At 61.0% G+C, this 17,826-nt stretch overlaps 3 protein-coding genes across 10 annotated transcripts in view; 1 reads left to right on the top strand and 2 right to left on the bottom strand.

Moving 5' to 3' along the window:
- Positions 1–17,826, top strand: part of EMC10 (ER membrane protein complex subunit 10) — a 97,518-nt gene that overhangs the window by 12,878 nt on the left and 66,814 nt on the right. The gene's annotated exons all lie outside the window — the stretch shown is intronic.
- Positions 9,133–13,153, bottom strand: JOSD2 (Josephin domain containing 2). 8 transcript variants are annotated; one of them, XM_060131800.1, is made up of 5 exons: positions 12,994–13,153; positions 12,180–12,385; positions 10,616–10,741; positions 9,520–9,714; positions 9,133–9,417 (listed from the first exon to the last, which is right to left on the bottom strand). In XM_060131800.1, the coding sequence occupies exons 1-5, from the start codon at positions 13,033–13,035 to the stop codon at positions 9,318–9,320; spliced, it is 669 nt and encodes a 222-aa protein (XP_059987783.1). In that variant the 5' UTR covers positions 13,036–13,153; the 3' UTR covers positions 9,133–9,317. The 8 variants fall into 8 exon arrangements, with proteins under 8 accessions (XP_059987783.1, XP_059987784.1, XP_059987782.1 ...); XM_060131801.1 differs by having other exon boundaries at positions 12,226–12,385; XM_060131799.1 differs by having other exon boundaries at positions 12,180–12,388; positions 12,994–13,139.
- On the bottom strand, positions 13,139–15,738 carry ASPDH (aspartate dehydrogenase domain containing). Its single transcript, XM_060132055.1, has 7 exons — positions 15,684–15,738; positions 15,179–15,323; positions 14,836–14,920; positions 14,594–14,743; positions 14,291–14,511; positions 14,067–14,221; positions 13,139–13,212 (listed from the first exon to the last, which is right to left on the bottom strand). The coding sequence occupies exons 1-7, from the start codon at positions 15,736–15,738 to the stop codon at positions 13,139–13,141; spliced, it is 885 nt and encodes a 294-aa protein (XP_059988038.1).

The following is a 17,826-nucleotide window of genomic DNA, read 5'->3' as shown; positions in this document are numbered from 1 at the left end:
AGGGGGGAGAGAAGGAGCTCAGCAAGGAGAAGGGGGAGAGAAGGAGTGGGGCTCAGAAAGGAGAAGGGGGGAGAGAAGGAGCTCAGAAAGGAGAAGGGGGAGAGAAGGAGTGGGGCTCAGAAAGGAGAAGGGGGGAGAGAAGGAGTGGGGCTCAGAAAGGAGAAGGGGGGAGAGAGGAGTGGGGCTCAGGAGAAGGGGGGAGAGAAGGAGTGGGGCTCAGAAAGGAGAAGGGGGGAGAGAAGGAGTGGGGCTCAGGAGAAGGGGGGAGAGAAGGAGTGGGGCTCAGGAGAAGGGGGGAGAGAAGGAGTGGGGCTCAGAAAGGAGAAGGGAGAGAGGAGGAGTGGGGCTCAGCAAGGAGGTGGGGGGAGAGAATGGGGCTCAGAAAGAAGGGGGAGTGAAGGAGTGGGGCTCAGAAAGGAGAAGGGGGGAGAGAAGGAGTGGGGCTCAGAAAGGAGAAGGGGGAGAGAAGGAGTGGGGCTCAGAAAGGAGAAGGGGGGAGAGAATGGGGCTCAAAGGAGAAGGGGGAGAGATTGAATGGGGCTCAGAAAGGAGAAGGGGGAGAGAAGGAGTGGGGCTCAGAAAGGAGAAGGGGGAGAGAAGGAATGGGGCTCAGAAAGGAGAAGGGGGGAGAGAAGGAGTGGGGCTCAGAAAGGAGAAGGGGGGAGAGAATGGGGCTCAAAGGAGAAGGGGGGAGAGATTGAATGGGGCTCAGAAAGGAGAAGGGGGAGAGAAGGAGAAACTGAGGGAGGCAGAGAGGAGGGAAGGGAAGGTTTGCCCCCTCTCGAGTGATAGCGCGCCAGGTCACGGGACAGCGTCCCCGTGTCCCAGTTAACGATGAGCTGCAGGCGGCAGAAACGTGCAGCTGATGGTCCCAGGACCTGGCAGAACATGAAATGAATTCCGTAAGCTGTGAAACATTAATCACAGGACCGTCTGTTCCGAGACAGGATAAAAATACCACCAGCGCGGGGACGCAGCCGCCCCGCCCCCGTTGGTTACCGCACGGGCCTCCCCAGCTGTGGGAGTCGAGCAAGGACGGGACAGGGACGGGGGACAGGGGCAGGGAGAGCGGGGAGGGGAGACGCTGCAAACCCCAGGTGTATGGCAGCAGGTGTGGGAGAAAGAGACCATGAGAGACGGAGACGAGGCATGCGGTGAGGGCTGAGGGGGCGGTTGGCCCCTCACGCCAGGGAAGGGAGGGCACAAGGACAGGGTGGTAGGAAGGGCAGCGCCGGGAGAGAGGCGGGGAGGGGGGGTAGACGGCGGAGGAGAGAGTCCGGAGTAAAAAGCCAATGGAAAGAAGATACAAGGAAAACTGAGTGAGAGCGAGGCTAGGAAGGGAAGGAAATAGGAGCCCCTGTGGGGGAGATGGGAGGAGCAGGAGAGGCTGGTGTGAGAGGTAAACGTGAGGCATAGGGACGAGGCGAAGGGGACAAGGGTAGAGAGAGGAGACACCGCAGCAGCCGAGGAAGGGGGAGCGGAGGGCTAGCCCGAGAGCCCAGAGCGGGAAGCCCAGGGCTGGGGACTCCGCGCCCCATCCCATCGGGGGTAGGAGGATGGACGGGGTGGGAGCCAGGAGCGGGGGGCGGGGCAAAGGCAGAAGGAAAAGCAGAAGGGCTTCCAGAAAGGCTGAGAGTGGCAGTGCAGGGGAGTCGAGCTGGGGCTGCGGCGGAGGAAGGTGTAAAGGACGGATAGGAGCGCGGTTTAAGGAAGAGAAGTGGGGTGGGGGAGGAGCGTGGGGGTGCGTGAATTAAAGAGGAAGAAACAGGATCAGGGTGAAAGGCAAGGGTGAGAGGAAGGAAACCTGTGAGCGGGTGGCTGTGGAGAGACGGACAAATGGACAGAAGGTCGAGACAGATCAGAAGGGGGAGGAGGAAGTGGGAGGAGGAGGGGGAAGAGGGGGAGCGGCTGCAGGAAGAAAGAATGAAAAGGACCTGATCAAGGTGTGCGCGAAGCAAACGGCAACACAGTGTGAGGGAAGTCCTTTCCGGCAGGACGATGCGTGTGTCAAGAGAAACTGATGGGGCAGAGGCAGAGGAAGCGTGTGAGAGACAGGGGCAGGAGAGAAAGAGAAAAGATGGAGCGAGAGGTGCGGAGAGAGCGAGGTCCAGAAAATGGGAGGGAGGGGAGAAAGAGCTAGTGAGAGAGAGAGATTGGGAATCGGAGGGAGATCCAGAGAATGGGGGAGAGAGGGGGCGAGTGGCGGGCGATTCTCCCCCGCCCCAGCCTGAGCCTCAGTTTCCTCAGCTGCTTCTCGGGGGCGGGGGCGGAGCAGAGCGCGCAGGGAGGTGAGGGAGGGGACCACGAGGGCGACAAGTCAGGACTCAACGACCAGAGCAGGATGAGCGCCCCTCCTCCCTCCCGTGGGCGTGTTCTAGCACTGTCTAGCCTACTTTCTCTCCTGGTCCCCTTCAGTCACCCCTCCCTCCCCCGCCCTAGGGAGTGGCTATTGTGATCCACATTTTCTTTTCCCCAGTGAGGAAATCCAAATGGAGCCCCAGTGGGTCATCAGCTCGCGGTGCCCAGCACCATGAGGTGAAGATGACGGGCCCCTTCCACAGCCGTGGTGGCTGAGATCGCTGCCTACATCCCTTCCTTCTGGAAAAATTGAGAGCTTCCGCTGCAGAGAAGGAAGAGGAGGGGGCAGGGGAGAACACAGGGTCTAAGGAGAGGCAGCAGCGTGTGTGAGCTGCCCAGCACGCAGTTGGTGCTTAATCAGTGCCCCTACCCTTTCCTGGTGGAGCACGCGGAGAGCAGGAAGGGAGAGAAGAGGCGGTAGAGAGGAAGGGAAAGGGAGAGGGAGAGAGTGTGAGGAGGGGACGCTGGGCTTGTGAAGAGCCTGGCACACAGCTGGTGCTCAATCAATGCCCATTCATTCCCTTCGTCAGGAGAGAGGAGCCAAGTCAGAAAGGAAGTGAAGAAACCACCACAGAGGAGAAACGGGAGGAAAGACAGCCAAAGGAGGGAGGGCCAGGGGTGGAAATAGCTAGGAGTACGGTTGGTGCTCTTCAGTGTTGGTTCTCTTCCCGGGAGAAAGAAGACAGGAAGAAAAGGAGCGGGGAGGGGAAACGCCAGCAGAGAGAACGAACAGGAGAAGCTGTGCTGGAAGGAGACAGTGTAGGTAAAGCAGTGGGCATACAATAGGCACTTAATAAATGCCTGTCCCCTTTCCTAGCAGCGAGCAGAGGAGGCAGCCAGGAGGAGGAAAGCAAGCAGAGAGGGAGAGAGAAGGGAGCGCAGGGCCTATGGGGCAAGCCGGGACAGACAGACAGCTGATAGGAGTAGCACACAGCAGGCGCTCAGTACATGCCTAGTTCCTCCCGCAGGAGAGAGCTGACAGGGCAGAGAGGAAGGGGAGAAGCTGGAGGAGAGCAGGAACCAGGGAGAAGAGAGGAAATGAGGAAGAGACCATGCGAGTGTGTGGGTGAGGCACACAGGAGGTGCTCAATGAATGCACACTGTCTTCCTTGGAAGAGAAGGCAAACAAGAGGAAGAGGAAGACACTGGTGAGAGGAAGGTTGGCCGAGGAGGCAATAGGATGGAGCAGAAGGGAGGAGGTGATGTCAGAGGAGGCAGTTCCAGCAAATCATGGGGCACATAGAGGTGCTCAGTTAATGCTTGTTCCCTTCCCCGAGGAAGGCCCAGAAAACACAGGAAGGGAGAAGCTGGCAGAATGAGCGGGGCAGGGAGAAAGAGGCAAGAGAAGATGAGGTGGGGTGTAAATTGCCTGGCATACAATAGGTGCTCCATTATTGCTTGTTTTCTTCCCCCAAGAAAGGAGAGACAGCAGAAAATAAGAGATGAAGGAACACGGAGAATCGAGGGGGAGGGAGGGGGAGTGGAAGGAAATTACCAGGCACACAATAGGTGCTCTATAAATGCCCAGTTCCTCTCCTGGCAGAGAGCAGAAAGAAGCAGAGGACAGCAGAAACCACGGGTCAGTGGAGATGAGAGAACGAGAGGAGAATAGAGAAAGCACAACCAATTGCTTGGTATACCATAGGTACTCAATAAATGTGTGTTCCTTGCCTTGGCAGAGAGCAGAGAGCCCAGAAAGACAAGGAGAGGACAGAGGAGAGACAGGGAAGGAAGACGGTGTGAGGAAGGGTGAGATGGTGTGCAAACTGCCTGGCACACAGTAGGTCCTCAATATATGTTCATTCCCTCCCCTAGGAGGGAACAGAGTCAGAAAGGAGAGGAAATGAATAGAGAAGGAAGACAAGAATTAGGGGAGAAAAGGGTGTATATAATAAGAGAGGAGACAGGGTTTGTAAATTCCCTAGCACACAGTAGGTGCTCAATAAATGCCCATTTCCGTGCAGGAGAGACCAGGCAGATCAGGAAGAAGGGAAAGGAAACAGGGTGGAAGGGACAGGAGAGCAAAAAGAGTATAAGGTGCAGAGACAGTGTATGGAAATTGCCTGGCAAACACTAGGAACTTAATAAATGCCCATCTTTTCCAAGGAAGGGAGCCAGAAGCCCAGGAAGAACAAGCAGAGGGCACAGAGGAAGGGACAGGGGAGACAAGAGGGTGTCGGGAGGGGCCGGAGGCATTTCAGGTACATCCAGCAGGTGCTCCGTAAATGCCTGTCCCCTTCCCCGGCAGAGCAGAAAGCAGGCTGGGAGTGCGCAGAGACCCCAGAGGGAGGCTGGAAGGAGGAGGTCGAGGGAGGAGGGAGAGTCTGAGGGTGGAGGCCAAGGCCAGGCTTCTGGTGGCCGCCCCTCCCCCCCAACACCGGGGCCCAGCCAGCCCAGCCCCCAGCTGCCGGACAGAGTCAAGGCCCTGTCAGGACAAGGGCCCGTTGTCTGGGGCCTGGCACTGCCTGGCGGGAGGGGGAGGGGGCTGCCCAGCCCAGTCTGCCGTGTCTGGGGGGATGCGGGGCACCGTCTAACCTCTGTCTCTCGACCTCCCAGTCTCTCTCCGTGTCTCTGCATCTCCCTGTCTCTGAGATGGAGATGTCGCCCTGTCTCACTCTCTGTGTTTCTCTGCGTATCTAGGTCTTGCTGTCCCACTGGCTCTCCCATCTCTGAGTCTGTGGTCCCCATTCCCGTCTGTCTTTCTGTCTCTGAGTCCCTGTCTCTTGCTGTCTCTGGGTCTCTCTCTGCATCCATCTCTCGGTTTTTCTCCCTATCTCCTCCATCTGTCTCTCAGCCTCTGTTTCTTGCAGTCTCTGGGAGGGAGGAACCCCGACCCCGACCCCAGCCCCGGGTTCCCGACCTCCACCCACCCGGGTTCAGGGCGGGGGTGCTGAGCTCAGAGGCAGAGGGGTAAGAAAGGAAAAGAGGCGAGAGGAGCGGAGAGGTGAGGACAGAAACAGCTTTATTCAGCAGAAACCGCAGCAGAGGCCCCAGGCGGCCTCCATCCGGGGCGATGGAGAGGTAGGGCCAGAGAGAGACGGGGAGAGAAAGTCTGGGAGAGGCAGAGAGACAGAGACAGGGAGCGACTGAGAGAGACCAAGAGAGAAGTGAGGAGAGAGACAGACAGACACACACACACACACACACACACACACACACACACACACACGGAAGAAGGGAGAGTGACGGGCAGAAGGGTCAGAGATGGGGAGACAGAGACAGACGAAATGGAAAGAGGAGAGATACACAGAAAGAGATGAAGAGAGATTAGATAGACATGGGAAGACAGAGACAAGAGAGAGGATGGGGCAAGAGAGACAGAAAGAAGGACAGAGGCAGAGTTAGGAACAGGATGGGGAGAAATGGAGAGCGGGAGGGTCGGAGATCGGAAGAGACAGAAAGACAGATGGAGAGACGAGAGGAAGAGAGAGAGAGAGAGAGAGAGAGAGAGAGACACACAGGAAAGTCGGAGAGAGAGGGGCAGCGCTGTGCAGGCGGGACGCGGGGAGTCAGGAAGGAGCGCGGCCCCTCTCACCTGGCATCGCTGGCGGCCACCCCCCAGGGCCCGACCGGGTGATTTAAGGGGTGCCCTGGGGGCGGGGCTGCACCCCTCACTGCCTTATCTGGCTAGCCCCGGGCTCCGTCCAAGAGCTAAATTGGGCCTCAGCTGTCAGCACCCGGGGGCACGGGACAGCTGTCACCTCCCCCTGCACCTTCCGCGTGACCGGACCCCCTCCTTCCCTCCTGCAACCAGGCCGGCACAGAGACGCCCCTGGGGGCCTGCGTGGGGCGCCCCCAAAGGGAAACTGGGGATTCCCAGGAGCCCCCGCCAACCGATGCTCTGGGACCAGCCTGGCTGGGCACCCTGGGACAAGGGACAGCCTGACTCAGGCTTGTGCGAAGTGGGGTGGCCCCAGCAGGTGGGGGCTTTCAAGGCTGCATGGGCCCGTCTGCACCCACCATAAGGGGCAAACGGTAAGCGCTCAACCCATGCGCTGGCCCAGCCTGCAGAGCAGGAGGCGTTAGCGCCTGGGGGGGAGCTGGGAGCAGGAGGAGGGAGGCTGCAGGGACCCCCACGCCCCCTGCCCAGGTCCCACCCTTGCCCTCCGGGCTCCCGCTCTGACCATATTAGGCCGCCACTGAGAAGGCACCTGGGGAAGTCACTCAGGCCCAGGAATAGAAACACTCAGGGAGCCCCGCCAGGCTGTCTGGGACCAGATGGGACAGGCGACAGGCACAGGGGGCAGGAGGGGGCCCCAGAAGCTGAGAGCGACACGGAGAGACAGAAACACCCAGAAAGAAAGCCCAAGAGAGGGACCCAAAGGGAGGGACAGAGGGAGTCAGAGACTAGGCGGGTGTTGGGGGCACCCCTGAGCTGGAGTGTCCCGGGACCCCAGCAGTTTCCCCTCACGTGCTGCTTGACTTTTTACTTTACAAGTTGCCCTTTGACCTCTGAGCTCTTGGGAACCAGTGCCCCCATCACCACGGGTCAGCGTGTCCTGCCGGCGCCTGCTCCCGCCTTCTTTCCTGTGTCCCTCTCAGAATTTACTGTCTGGGTGGAGCACAGCCTGAGGCGGGCCCGGGGAGACGCCCCCAGCGGGGCCCTGCCTGTGCCTCCAGGTCCCCCATATCTGCCCGCCACCTAGTGGGGGCCCCCTCTTTTGCCCATGTTCCTCCCTCACAGTTTTAGGCCCATGACCCCTAAAACCATCTCCTGGGTCCCTGACCCTGGTCCTCCTCCCCTGATGTCACCCGGCCTGTCACACTCCTTACACCCCCCTGAGCTCAGCATGTCCCCCACAACCACTCCTCCTCCCTCGGTCCCATCTGTCCCCCAGGCCCCAGGGCCAGACACCGGGTCCTCCTTCCCTGCCCGTCTCCCACCCCCAGAGCCTGCCCTGATCCTCTTGTCACCTCCACTCTGCCCCCAGGGTCCTGAACTCAGGCCCTGACTCGTCCTCTCCCACTGGGACCCTCAGCCTCCTCCCGGGCCTCCCAGCCTCCAGCCTTCCCCCACGTGTCTCCCACTGGGACCCTCAGCCTCCTCCTGGGCCTCCCAGCCTCCAGCCTTCCCCCACGTGGCCCCAGAGGGTCTTTCTGCACTCAGGACCGACCTGCCCCCCTGCTCACAGCCCTACCCATTGCCCTGGACCAGGTCCAGCCCCTCAGCTGCTCTTGGAGGCCCTGTGGGCTGTGGACCTGCCAGGATCCACCCTTATCTCTTTATCACCTCCTCAAATAGCTACTGGAGAAATCATCTCCCTCAACATTCCAGGTCTCAATCTGGGCTGTTTCTAATTCTGGAATGGGCCCTCCCTCCCTTCCCACTGGCTCCCTGGAGAACGCCCCTCAGCCAGCTCCCCCAGGACCCCTCATCTTCCTGTGGCCCCCCACCTTGTCCCATGGGACCCCTGTTAAAACACCCCACCACTGGGACTGGGGGTCTTTACATCCATCCCCTTGTGTCTTCCTCCCAGCCCGAGAGCTGAGGAGGGCAAGCATCCAGCTGCACAGGCCAGACCTGGAGGGACAGGGGGCCCTGGGGGAAGGGTACAGAACAGGATGGGGGCTGCTCAGGGGAGACTGTGGGGAGGACACCCAGTGGGAGTCTGTCCTTCCTCTGCTCAAGTCCCACTGGCCACCATCTTCCCCCTCCGTCACCTCTCCACCCTTTCGCTCCCTCAGTTCCAGCCACACCAGCATGCCTCAGGACCTTTGCACTGCCTGTTCTCTGCCTGGAATGCTTCTCCTGCAGACCTCTCCGTGCCTGCCTCTCTCCCTCCCCTTCTTCCAGTCTTTGCTCAAACACCTCCTCAGCAACACCTTCCACTGCCCTGAGGAATTCTACGCTGTGTTCCTTTTCCTGGTGTTCCTTTCCCTGGCTACTCTAGCAAACGTAGTGGCTTATAACAACACACATTGATTCTCTTACATTTCTGGAGGTCGGAAGTCCAAAATGAGTCTCACTGGGTTAGAGTCAAGGTGTGGGCAGGGCTGGTTCCTTCTGGGGGCCTGGGGGAGAATCCGTTTCCTTGTGTATTTCACCTCCTAGAGGCTGCCTGCGTTTCCTGGCCCATGACCCCTCTTGTCTCAAAGCGCGCGCCCCTCCGTGTAGCATCTCTTTGATGCTGCTTCCTTAGTCATGTCTGAGATTCTCCTCTCCTACCTCCTTCACTTTTTTTTTGGCTGCACCGCCGTGCATGTGGTATTGACCAGGGATTGAACCCATGCCCCCTGCCGTGGAGGAGTGGAGTCTTAGCCACTGGACCACCAGGGAAGTCCCGTGCTCGCTTCACGTTTAAGGGCCCTCGGGATTACATTGGGCCGACTCAGACAATGCAGGATAATTTCCCGATTTTAAGGTCAGCGGATTAGCAACCTTCGTTCCCGTTCCCCTTTGCCACGCATCTGAACATATTCGCAGGTTCCGGGGATGAGGATCTGGACATCTTTTGGGGCCATGACTGCAGTTGGTAGATGAGTTGGGAGTCAAGAAGTAAACCCTCTCCTTCTCCTTGGGGCTTATCTCCCTAAACACCCTGGACTGCGTCTCTCTGTTCACTCCTGGTCTCTCCCAGGTGCCTCGAGAGGGCAGGCATTTGCATTGTTTTCCCCTGGGCCCACCCCCATGAGGAAACTGAGGCCCGAGAGATGAGTGACCAAGCCGGGAGGTGGCAGAGAGCTCGGATCCTGGCCAGGCCTGCCTGGGTCTCTCTGATAAACCAGCGTAACTGAAGGAAAGGGGCCCCCAGTGAGACTCAGGCCAGGCTGGGAGCAAATCATCCGTCTGGTTTATTGAGGCAGCAGTGGCATGTGGCGGGGGCGGTGCGAGGAAGGGGCTGGGACCTCCGCTGGGTCCAGGAGGTGCGGGGGCCTGGCCCTTCCCCCGGCGCTGGGAACTGGATGTGGATGCGCGGGGGCCACGCCCGCGGGCGGCCGTGGTCCCCTCCTCCTCGGGGTCAGTCTGTCCGCAGCCAGGAGCCCTTCTCCTCCACCTCCTTGGTCACCACCAGCAGCACCTCGCACAGGCCCTGAGCCAGCGCGGCTGCCAGGAAGGCCCTGGGCAGAGAAACAGGGAGACTGAGGCCTGGGGGGTGCCTGGGGGTGCCCCCCGGGGAGGGGCGTCTGGCGCCCAGCCCTGGAGTCACCCCCTCTCCTCACCTGACACCATCCTCGTTGCCCAGGACCTCGGGCGCCCGCAGCTTGGAGTCCAGGTTGTAGTAGACGCCGTCTACCTGGCGCAGGGCCACCCAGTGCCGCCGGCGCAGCGGCAGGGAGAGCAGCCCCAGGGACACGGGCGAGGGCAGGTTCAGGATCAGCCCCAGCACCCGGGGCAGCGCCAGCTGGGACAGGGGCCTGCACGGTGGGGCAGGGATGCCACGGTCAGGGCCCGGCCTCCGCAGGCGCCCGCCAGCCCGGCGTTACCGGGTGTGGGGGGCCCAGGCTGGTGGCAGCGGTGGCTGCGCGAGCCACCCAGGGACTCTCTTCCACCGACCCACCCCTTGCTTCCTTCTACTCACCTGCTCCCCCTCCCCACCCAGACCTCCCAGGCAGCCACCCCCCACCCGGCAACTCCCCCTTCACCATCCACCATCTGCCTGTCCATCCATTACCCGTCCCTTATGCACCTACCTCCATCCATCCAAGCGCCCAACAACTCCACCACCCACCCCACTCCCCATCCGCTCCTGACGCATCTGCTGCTGATTCTACCCGTTATCCATCCATTATACAGCACCTGCCCACCCACTCACCCATCCAGGCCTCCCAGCCATCTAACAATCAGCCACCATCCAGCCCATCAACGCTTCACCCCGTCACATCCACCCACTGATTCAATCAACCAGCAGCCAGCCAACAGCCCAGCGGCTTCTCCACCGTCCACCCAACTCTTCATTCATCCTTTCCATCCACGCATCCATCCATTGATCCGTTCGTCTACCCGACCGCCTATCTGGTAACCACTGCCTACCAGCTGTTCATCCTTTATTCACTCAACCACTCAGCCACCCAACCATTCACATCATCCCATCACCCAACCACCTCCCCAGCACATCCAGCCGCCCACTCACCATGCATTTACTCACCCAGTTACCATCAACCTAAACCATTGACCCTCGGCCTGCCAGCCGTCCATGACCCACCCATGCAAACCTTCCACCCATCCCCTCCTCCTGCTTTGTCCCACACTGACCACCATCACACCGCACCCACTGTGCCAAGCTCAGCACACAGGACACAGTGCTTTCGGTCGCACCTCCTTCTATCCCACCACACGGCGGCCAGGCCCTGCCCCTGCAGGGCGGCCATGATCACGTTGACGTCATAGTTGCCGGTGCCCAGGAGGCTGCGATGGGGGTTCAGCCGGGAGTCTGGGGCCAACCTGGTTGGGAGGTGGTCAGGGCCTCCTGAGTTGGGGGTTCCCTGGAAAGGCCTCCCCCTCCCCCACAAAGCCAAAGAGTCCCAGGGTCCGTGAGTCACCCAGCCTTGGGACTCTTCCCTCTCTCCAATCCCCTGACTCATCAGCCCCAAGCCCTGCTCCTGTCCCCGTACCCTCTCTGCCCTGGCCTCAAGGATGTGTGCCCTGTCCCTCCCCCAGCTTCCAATCCTCCCCCTCCTGGGGGCTCTTTCTACACCCAGCATTGCCTCGGCCCTGCCCCTGCTCCTAGCCCTTCCTGGCACCCCCGTCACCCCAGGAGAGAGCCCCAGCCCTTCAGCCTGGCCTTGCAGACCTGTCCCCTGCTGGCCTCCTGGCTTCAGGCCCATCCCACCCGTTGCAGCCACCTGTCCCCAACCACATCTCCTGTGCTGCTACCCCCAGCCTTTCGTCCAGCTGTCCCCAAGCCCAGGAGGCCCACCCCACCACCACTTGTCTCTCTGGGCTCTGCCTCCTCTGGACAATGGCACCTTTGTTCTGTCTCTGGGCCTTTGGTGGGCAGGGCAGGGGGAGGGGTCGGAGAGGGGAAAGCTGTGTATTCTTTTTCTGTGTATCTGTTTCCCTGGCTTCCCTCAGCGCAGGGCTCATAGCGGACTCATCTCTGGGTCTCCAGCATGGCTTTGCCATGGAAGAGTTGATTGATCCCTATTTTGAACGACAGAGGAGATGAATACATTCTAAAATAATCAGTCTGAGGGGCTGGGACTTTGCCTGAGGATGCCGGGGCAGGGGCACGGGCACGGGAGGGCTGTGAGCAAGAGATGGGGAGAAAGGGTCTAGGAGATGATGGGGCCAGAGCTGTGGGGACAGAGAGGAGGGGATCTGGCAGAGAGATAACAAAGGAGTGATGTTTGAAATCTTGAGTAGTGAGGAGGAACATTCCAGGCTGCCGAGAGGAGAAAGCTGTGCCTGGCAGAAAGAATAGCCTGTGCAAAGGCCCAGAGGCACCGTGGCGGGGCTCCTTCAGGGACTGGAGAGGAGTTTGCTTGGAGGGGAGCAGTGAGATATGAAGCGACAGAGACGGGTGGGGATCACAGCACACAGGGTTTTGGTTATCAGACTGCAGAGCTTGGGACTTCTGCCGGGGTGCTGGGGAGCCATGGGAGCACTGAGAGCAGGGGAGGGGCAGGGTCATCGCGGGAGCTCTATGTAGCCTGGACTGAACGAGATAAACCGGAAGCTGGGAGGCCAGAGGAGAGTGGGGGATGAGGGCCCACATAAAAGGATGTGGCCTGTTCTGGGGCTGAGGAGAGAGGGGTGAACAGGCGCAGGAGGCACTCTCAATCTCTGAGTCCCAGACTCCAGCCCAGGCAGGGGATGGGGCAGCAGAAAGCCCCGGGGCTCTGCCCCTGCCTTGCTCTGAGACCCAGGTGGGTTGCCCCACCTCTGTGAGCCCTGCTTCTCCAGGGGTTGGGGCGGGTGATGGTCACCTCTTGCAGATCTCATCGGCAGCCTCCTGGCTGAAGAGCTGCTGCTGCAGGACGTTGTTGAGGGCGTGGACGGCACAGAGCTCCAGGCGTTGCCGTTCGTGGTAAACGGAGGGCGGGCTTGGCTGAGCTCCTGGGGCCTGGGACATGCCGTCCTCGGCTCCTGCTTGGGGGTGAGGGTGGGGGAAAAGGTACTCAGGGGCCTGGGATCAGGAAGCCGAACCTGCCAGCAGGCCCTGGGGGCACCGTCATTGAGTGGGGGCTCAGGCAGCCTGAGCGGCCACCGGGCCACTGACTGCTTTCCTGGCGCTCTCCTGGCAACAGAGTACCTCCATCCCCTATTTCTAGGAAAAAAGCTCTCTCTTCTGCTCACTTAGCAACAGAGGACCACCCCCGCCACATCCCTAAGTGAAAGGGTCCCCTATGGTGGTCACCTAGCAACAGAGAACCCCCCTCCCCTGTCCCTAGGTAACAGGCTTCCTCTCTGGTTACCCAGCAGCAGAGGACCCCCCCCCCCACTAGGTAACCAGTCTCTCCTCAGGTTACTTAGAGGAAGCAATAGAGGAAGGCTCCTCCCCTGTCTCTAGGTAACAGGGTCTCTTCTGGTCGCCTAGCAACAGAAGACTCCCCTCCCCTGTCACTAACCAACAGAGTTCTCTCCTCCTGTCACCTGGCAACAGGGCCCCCTCCCCGGACACCGAGTAACAGAGCCCTCTCCCCGACCCGTACCCCAACCGTGGCGCTAGCCCGTTGCCTGGCAACGACCCTCACCCCGCCTGCCTCTCTGTTCCCCCGAACCGGGGGCTCCCGCATCCCCCTGGCCGGCAGCTCTGGCCTCCGAGAACAGGGCGGGCAGCACCGCGGTGACTGGGCAGGAGGGACGAACTACAGCTCCCGGCGGCCCCCGCGATCCGGACTACGACTCCCGGCGACCCTCGCGAGAGCTCTTGCTCCGCACGGAACGCCCGGGCGGCGTGGCCCGGAAGTTCGCTGTCGCCCCCGAGAACGCGGGACTACAACTTCCGTCGGCCCCCGCGGTGAGTCCCGGATATGTGCCCTGAGGCGACCCTCTCCTTCGCACACTTCCACGCCCCCTGCTACTCGAAGGATTATGGGAAATGTAGTGACTAGGCTCTCGCGATAGCTTCCAGGGGTGTTGCTACTCTGTATGCCCGCTCCCTGTGATGACATCATGCCTAGTGTGAAGACAAAGCGTGACGTCACAGAAGGGAAACAAGTGATCAGACACCAGACTATGCAGGGAGAAGCGTCTCCAATATTTACTGAGACAGGAGGGAGGTCTGGGGATACTGAGGCAGCAGCGGGACGGTGGCGGTGCGAGGTAAATAATGAGATGAGGATGTCCTCTTGGGAAGGAGGAGGCTTCTTAGCAGAGATGGATCCCCGGCTTGGAGGGCAGGTGGCAGCAGCCTGCGGAGGAGATACGGGGAATGAAAGGCTGAGACAGAGAGATAAGGAGTGACAGACACTTGGAAGAAGGGACAGACCAAGGTGGAGACCTAGAGGGAGGGACTGAGACCCAGAGAGAGGGACCAAATTCCAGAGATAGAGGGACGGAGACCTGGGGGGTAGACAGAGACTCACATGCTAGAGGCCCAGAGAGAGGGGGACACAGAGGCTCAGAGAGAGGAGACTTGGACAGAGATAGAGATCTATAAAGATTCAGCGTCGTGTAGTAGAAGGTTAAGGAGACTCAGGAATAAAGATGAATCGATAGAGACAGAATCAGAACTGCAGACTCAGAGAGCCTGAGACCCAAGCTCTGCAGAGCACAAGAGCCCAGGGCTTGGGGAGAGGAGCGCCGGGGAGGAGCGTGGCCGCACCCAGGAGGCTGCGCCAGAAGGTGGTGATGGTGGCAGAACCGGTGACAGCGCCTGGCTCGCTGGGGTTCTCTCTGTGGGTGTGCACAGCAAAGCTTCGGCCTTTGGGGCCCGGGGGTCCGCTCAGCTCCACATCCACCACATGCATGTCCTTGAGGCTGGGGCAAGCAGGGTGGTCAGTCCGGCTGGCCTGGCCCCAGCCCAGACCCCCGCTCAGCTTCGCTCACCTGAAATCGGCCACAAGCACCCCGATCACACGGTCGAAGCCCAGGCTGGGAGCGGCCAGGGCAGCAGCAGCCATGGTGTTGGAGTTTCGGGGGGCAAGGGGGCAGAGCCCGCGGACAGGGCCTTCATAGAGCACAGTGCGAGGCCCAGTGCTGTGCGCCGTAGCCAGGGGTCCCTCAAGCCGGAAGCCATCAGGGTGTGTGGCCATGGTGACACGGAGGCTCTGGAAGTGAGAGCCAGAGTCGGGGGGACTGGGGGTCTCTGTTGGCCCCCTCCGGTTCCCAGGGAGCCCAGCAGGCCCTCACCTGGAGGCCCCCGGCTTCGTCCAATCTGGCGATGTCCTCAGTGCCCCAGAGGGCCCCCCGGGCCACGAACACAGCGTGGCCCCAGCAATGCGAGGCCTCCAGGAGCTGCTGCTCTGTGGCCTGGTCAGCCAGGGCTGAGGGGGATCCCACCTGGGGCAGATGAAGGTAGGGAGGGGCTGAGGTCAAGAGATGGATCCCACTTTAGGGCGGGGTGATGCCAAGGCAGAAGACACAGAGCTCACCAGGAGATTGGCATAGCGCAGGATTTCTGCCCCAGATTCGTGGATTATTTTGGGATGGGCCACTTCCACCACAAGGTCAGGGTGCCTGGGAGAGGGGAGAGAGGCAGCGAGGACCTTGAAGAGGTATTAGACCTCCCCTCCCCAGATTCCCAGAGTCTATGGAGGCCTGTCACTCTTCGCCCTGGCCTGGGAAGGGAAATAAGACAGAGGCTTGTTCTATTTCACATTTGGGTGAACCAAGGTCCAGAGAGGGTAAGGGAATCACTTGAGAGCACACAGCACCTAAGGGAGGCCAGAACAGGAGCTTCAGAGAGTCCCATTCTCTCACAGCGAGGTCACTGACCTCTCCCCGAGGGCAGCAAGGTTCTGGAGCTGAAGGGTAGGGGGCACACTCCCCGCCATTCGTCCTGGGTCACGATTCCAGACAAAAACAAGTTCTAGGCCCAGTTCTGGTCCCTGAGTCAGCAAGTGGGAGACCAGGGACTGTCCTGGGGAGAGGGAAAGAGACTCAGAGAGAGGGGCACAGAGACCCAGAGAGAGGGGGACAGAGACCTGGAGAGAGGGGGACAGAGGCCCGGAGAGGGAATGACAGAGGTGAGGGAGGGAGTACATTGACCCAGAGTCGGGGGACACAAAAACTTAGGTGGGGGGCAGAGACTCGGAAAGGGGAGGACGGAGATCCTGAGGGGGCTGGAGCCCCGCGGTGAGGAGTGGAAGACACTTAGTCAGCCAGAGGCAGCCGAGCCACAGATAAAGACACAGAAGAAAAGTATGTTTGTGGAGGACAGGGGCTTCTGGGGCTCTAGAAAGGGGCCTGGGGAAGAAGCCCCAGACAGTCAAGGACTCACCGAGGCGGCCGTAGCCCAGTACCCCGACCTTCCTCGGGACCGTGTTGAGAGCCATGCCCGCGGATTTGGCGGCCTGCGGTCTGAGCTCCGCAGCTTCTTGCTGCCTCCCATCCCCCCACCTCACCCCACACACGAGGTTTGGGCAGCGGCTGAACTTTGGACATTTGACCCTTGAGCTTCTCTGGAACCCTCCCCCTCCCCCGCTATGGCCCAGAGGTGGGGGTGTGGGGGGTGCCACCTGGGGGCAGGATGAGAATCCTGGGAGGCAGTGGGTGAGATGTTTTGGGGTTCCAGGGCCCTGTGTGGCGCCCCCCCCCCCATGTATCCAGCCCATTCCTTCTCTGCATCACATCCTCTTCCTGCTGATGTGGAAAATTTCCTCTGCAGTCCCCTGCCCCCCTTTCTGGCCGGCCAGGTTGTCATGGAAACTGCATCCTGCTTGGGTTGGGGTAGAGAGGATTGGGAGCAAGAGAGAGGAGATGGTGACGGGGGACTCTGGGCTCTGTCTGTCCCCTTGCTCCTGTGTTTCCAGTCCCCACCCTGCGGCCGCTCCCCCCCGCCCCCCCCCCCCGTGCCTTGGCACCCGTGTTTGTCAGCATTCCTCCTCCAGTGTTTTCCTCCCTTGGTTCTGTCTCCATCTCAGATCTCTCTCACTCCCATCGCTGTCTCTCCACCTTTTCCCGCATCTCCATCCCTCCAGCTGCCGCCCCTGACTCCTCTGGGCTGGCTGCCATTCTGTCTCCAGCCAGGCCCTCATCTCCCCCAGGGTCCGAGGGAGGCCTGGCCTGGTCATGACCCTCTCCCCACAAGACTGCAGGAGCTGGAGTTCGGCTCATCCTAGCCTCAGTGGGCCCCCAACCCCACCAGCTCCCATGGAGGGGTCCCTTCCCCCAGCCCCTCCTCGAACCTCCCTCCCTCCAGCCTGATCATCCTTCTGTTCACCTTGACTTCTCACCTTTTATCCTCCCCTCCCCCGGCCACGATGCCACCAGCCACCCCTCTTTCGCCCCCTTATATTCTCACTCCCATGCCCACCCCTCTGCTCTCCCCACCTCCCATGGCCAAGGAGAAGCCTCCGAGGCCTGTGGAGGCGCCGAGTGCCCCCCCCCAATGAGCCCCAGCCACGGTGCCTCGCGGGTGCCTGGCATCGGAAATGGCGGAGACTGCAGCAGTGTCGGCTCCCTGCCCCCCACCACCACCTGGTACTCGCTGCAGTGATACCATGGCAACCAGGATCTGGGGGCCCTGAAAGAGGACGAGAGAGAAAGAGAGCATGAAAGCGGGAGCGAGGGGGAGCCAGGCGTCGCACTAGAGGAGAGTCCCAAGCAGACAAGCCAGACAGATAGGGCCAGGGACCCCAGACACGTCGCTGCAGAGGCAGCTGCCACGGGTGATAAGGCAAGAATTTGCTTTAAGAGCTCCAGATGGGGGCGGTGGGGGAGATAAGATGCTGTGGGGCAGAAACAGGCAGGGAGGAGGCGCAGGGCCAGGCGCATGGACCCGGTCCAGGCCCTCTCAGAGGACACAGGGCCCCGGTGGGGTCGTGGGGGCTTCCTGCCCGCTCCACCTTCAGTCGTGGACTCCAAAGGGCCTGGCCGTCCTGCGCATGCGCCAGGCCTGCCCTGTACGCGGGCCAGTCTGGGCCGAGGGGAGGATGGGGCTGAGACGAGAGCTGCTCCCGGGGGCCCAGCCCCGTGTGCCCGCAGCTGTGTCTGCCCAGAGCAGTGGCTCATCCTGCTTCCACTGGCCTCTGTCTGTCTAGACAGCACGAAGCGGCGGCCCTGGGGCGGGGACCTGGCCCTCTGGAGGCGGCAACGCTGGTACCTTGGGCTGCCCCAGCCGTACCAGCACCTGCCCCGTGGCCTAGCCGATCGCTGGCATTTGCTGGCATTTGCTCCCACTCGCTGGCTTTTGTCTCTCCGAGGGCTCTGCGTGTGAGCTGCCCTCCTGAGCTGCAGCGTAGCCCCCCCTCCACTTCCTGGGCCTGGGCTCTGCCTCCTGCTGCTGAGTTAACAAGACAAAAGTGCAGCCCCTCCTGCTCCGCTGGCCCCAGCTGGCGCACCCCTCCCCCAGCTCACTCCTCGCCCCCCCTTCGACGTGACCCGCTTTCTCCGCGCGGCAGTGTCTTGAATGGGACCCCTCT

The sequence above is a fragment of the Lagenorhynchus albirostris genome, chromosome 19 (assembly GCF_949774975.1).
Source record: "Lagenorhynchus albirostris chromosome 19, mLagAlb1.1, whole genome shotgun sequence".
Lineage (NCBI taxonomy): Eukaryota > Metazoa > Chordata > Mammalia > Artiodactyla > Delphinidae > Lagenorhynchus > Lagenorhynchus albirostris.
Note: the sequence above shows the minus strand (reverse complement) of the source record. Positions and strands in the feature narration are given on the sequence as shown.

Excerpts from the sequence above, each read along its gene's own strand:
- JOSD2 (XM_060131797.1), bottom strand. The coding sequence starts at position 13,035 with ATGCGGGAGCCCCCGGTTCGGGGGAACAGAGAGGCAGGCGGGGTGAGG. Across the intron at positions 9,715-10,615 it reads GTGTGGTGGGATAGAAGGAG|GCCCCTGTCCCAGCTGGCGC; the intron begins GTGCGACCGAAA and ends CCCACCGTGCAG. Across the intron at positions 9,418-9,519 it reads GGCAACGAGGATGGTGTCAG|GGCCTTCCTGGCAGCCGCGC; the intron begins GTGAGGAGAGGG and ends TTCTCTGCCCAG.
- ASPDH (XM_060132055.1), bottom strand. The coding sequence starts at position 15,738 with ATGGCTCTCAACACGGTCCCGAGGAAGGTCGGGGTACTGGGCTACGGC. Across the intron at positions 14,744-14,835 it reads TGCGCTATGCCAATCTCCTG|GTGGGATCCCCCTCAGCCCT; the intron begins GTGAGCTCTGTG and ends CATCTGCCCCAG. Across the intron at positions 14,512-14,593 it reads ACGAAGCCGGGGGCCTCCAG|AGCCTCCGTGTCACCATGGC; the intron begins GTGAGGGCCTGC and ends TCTCACTTCCAG.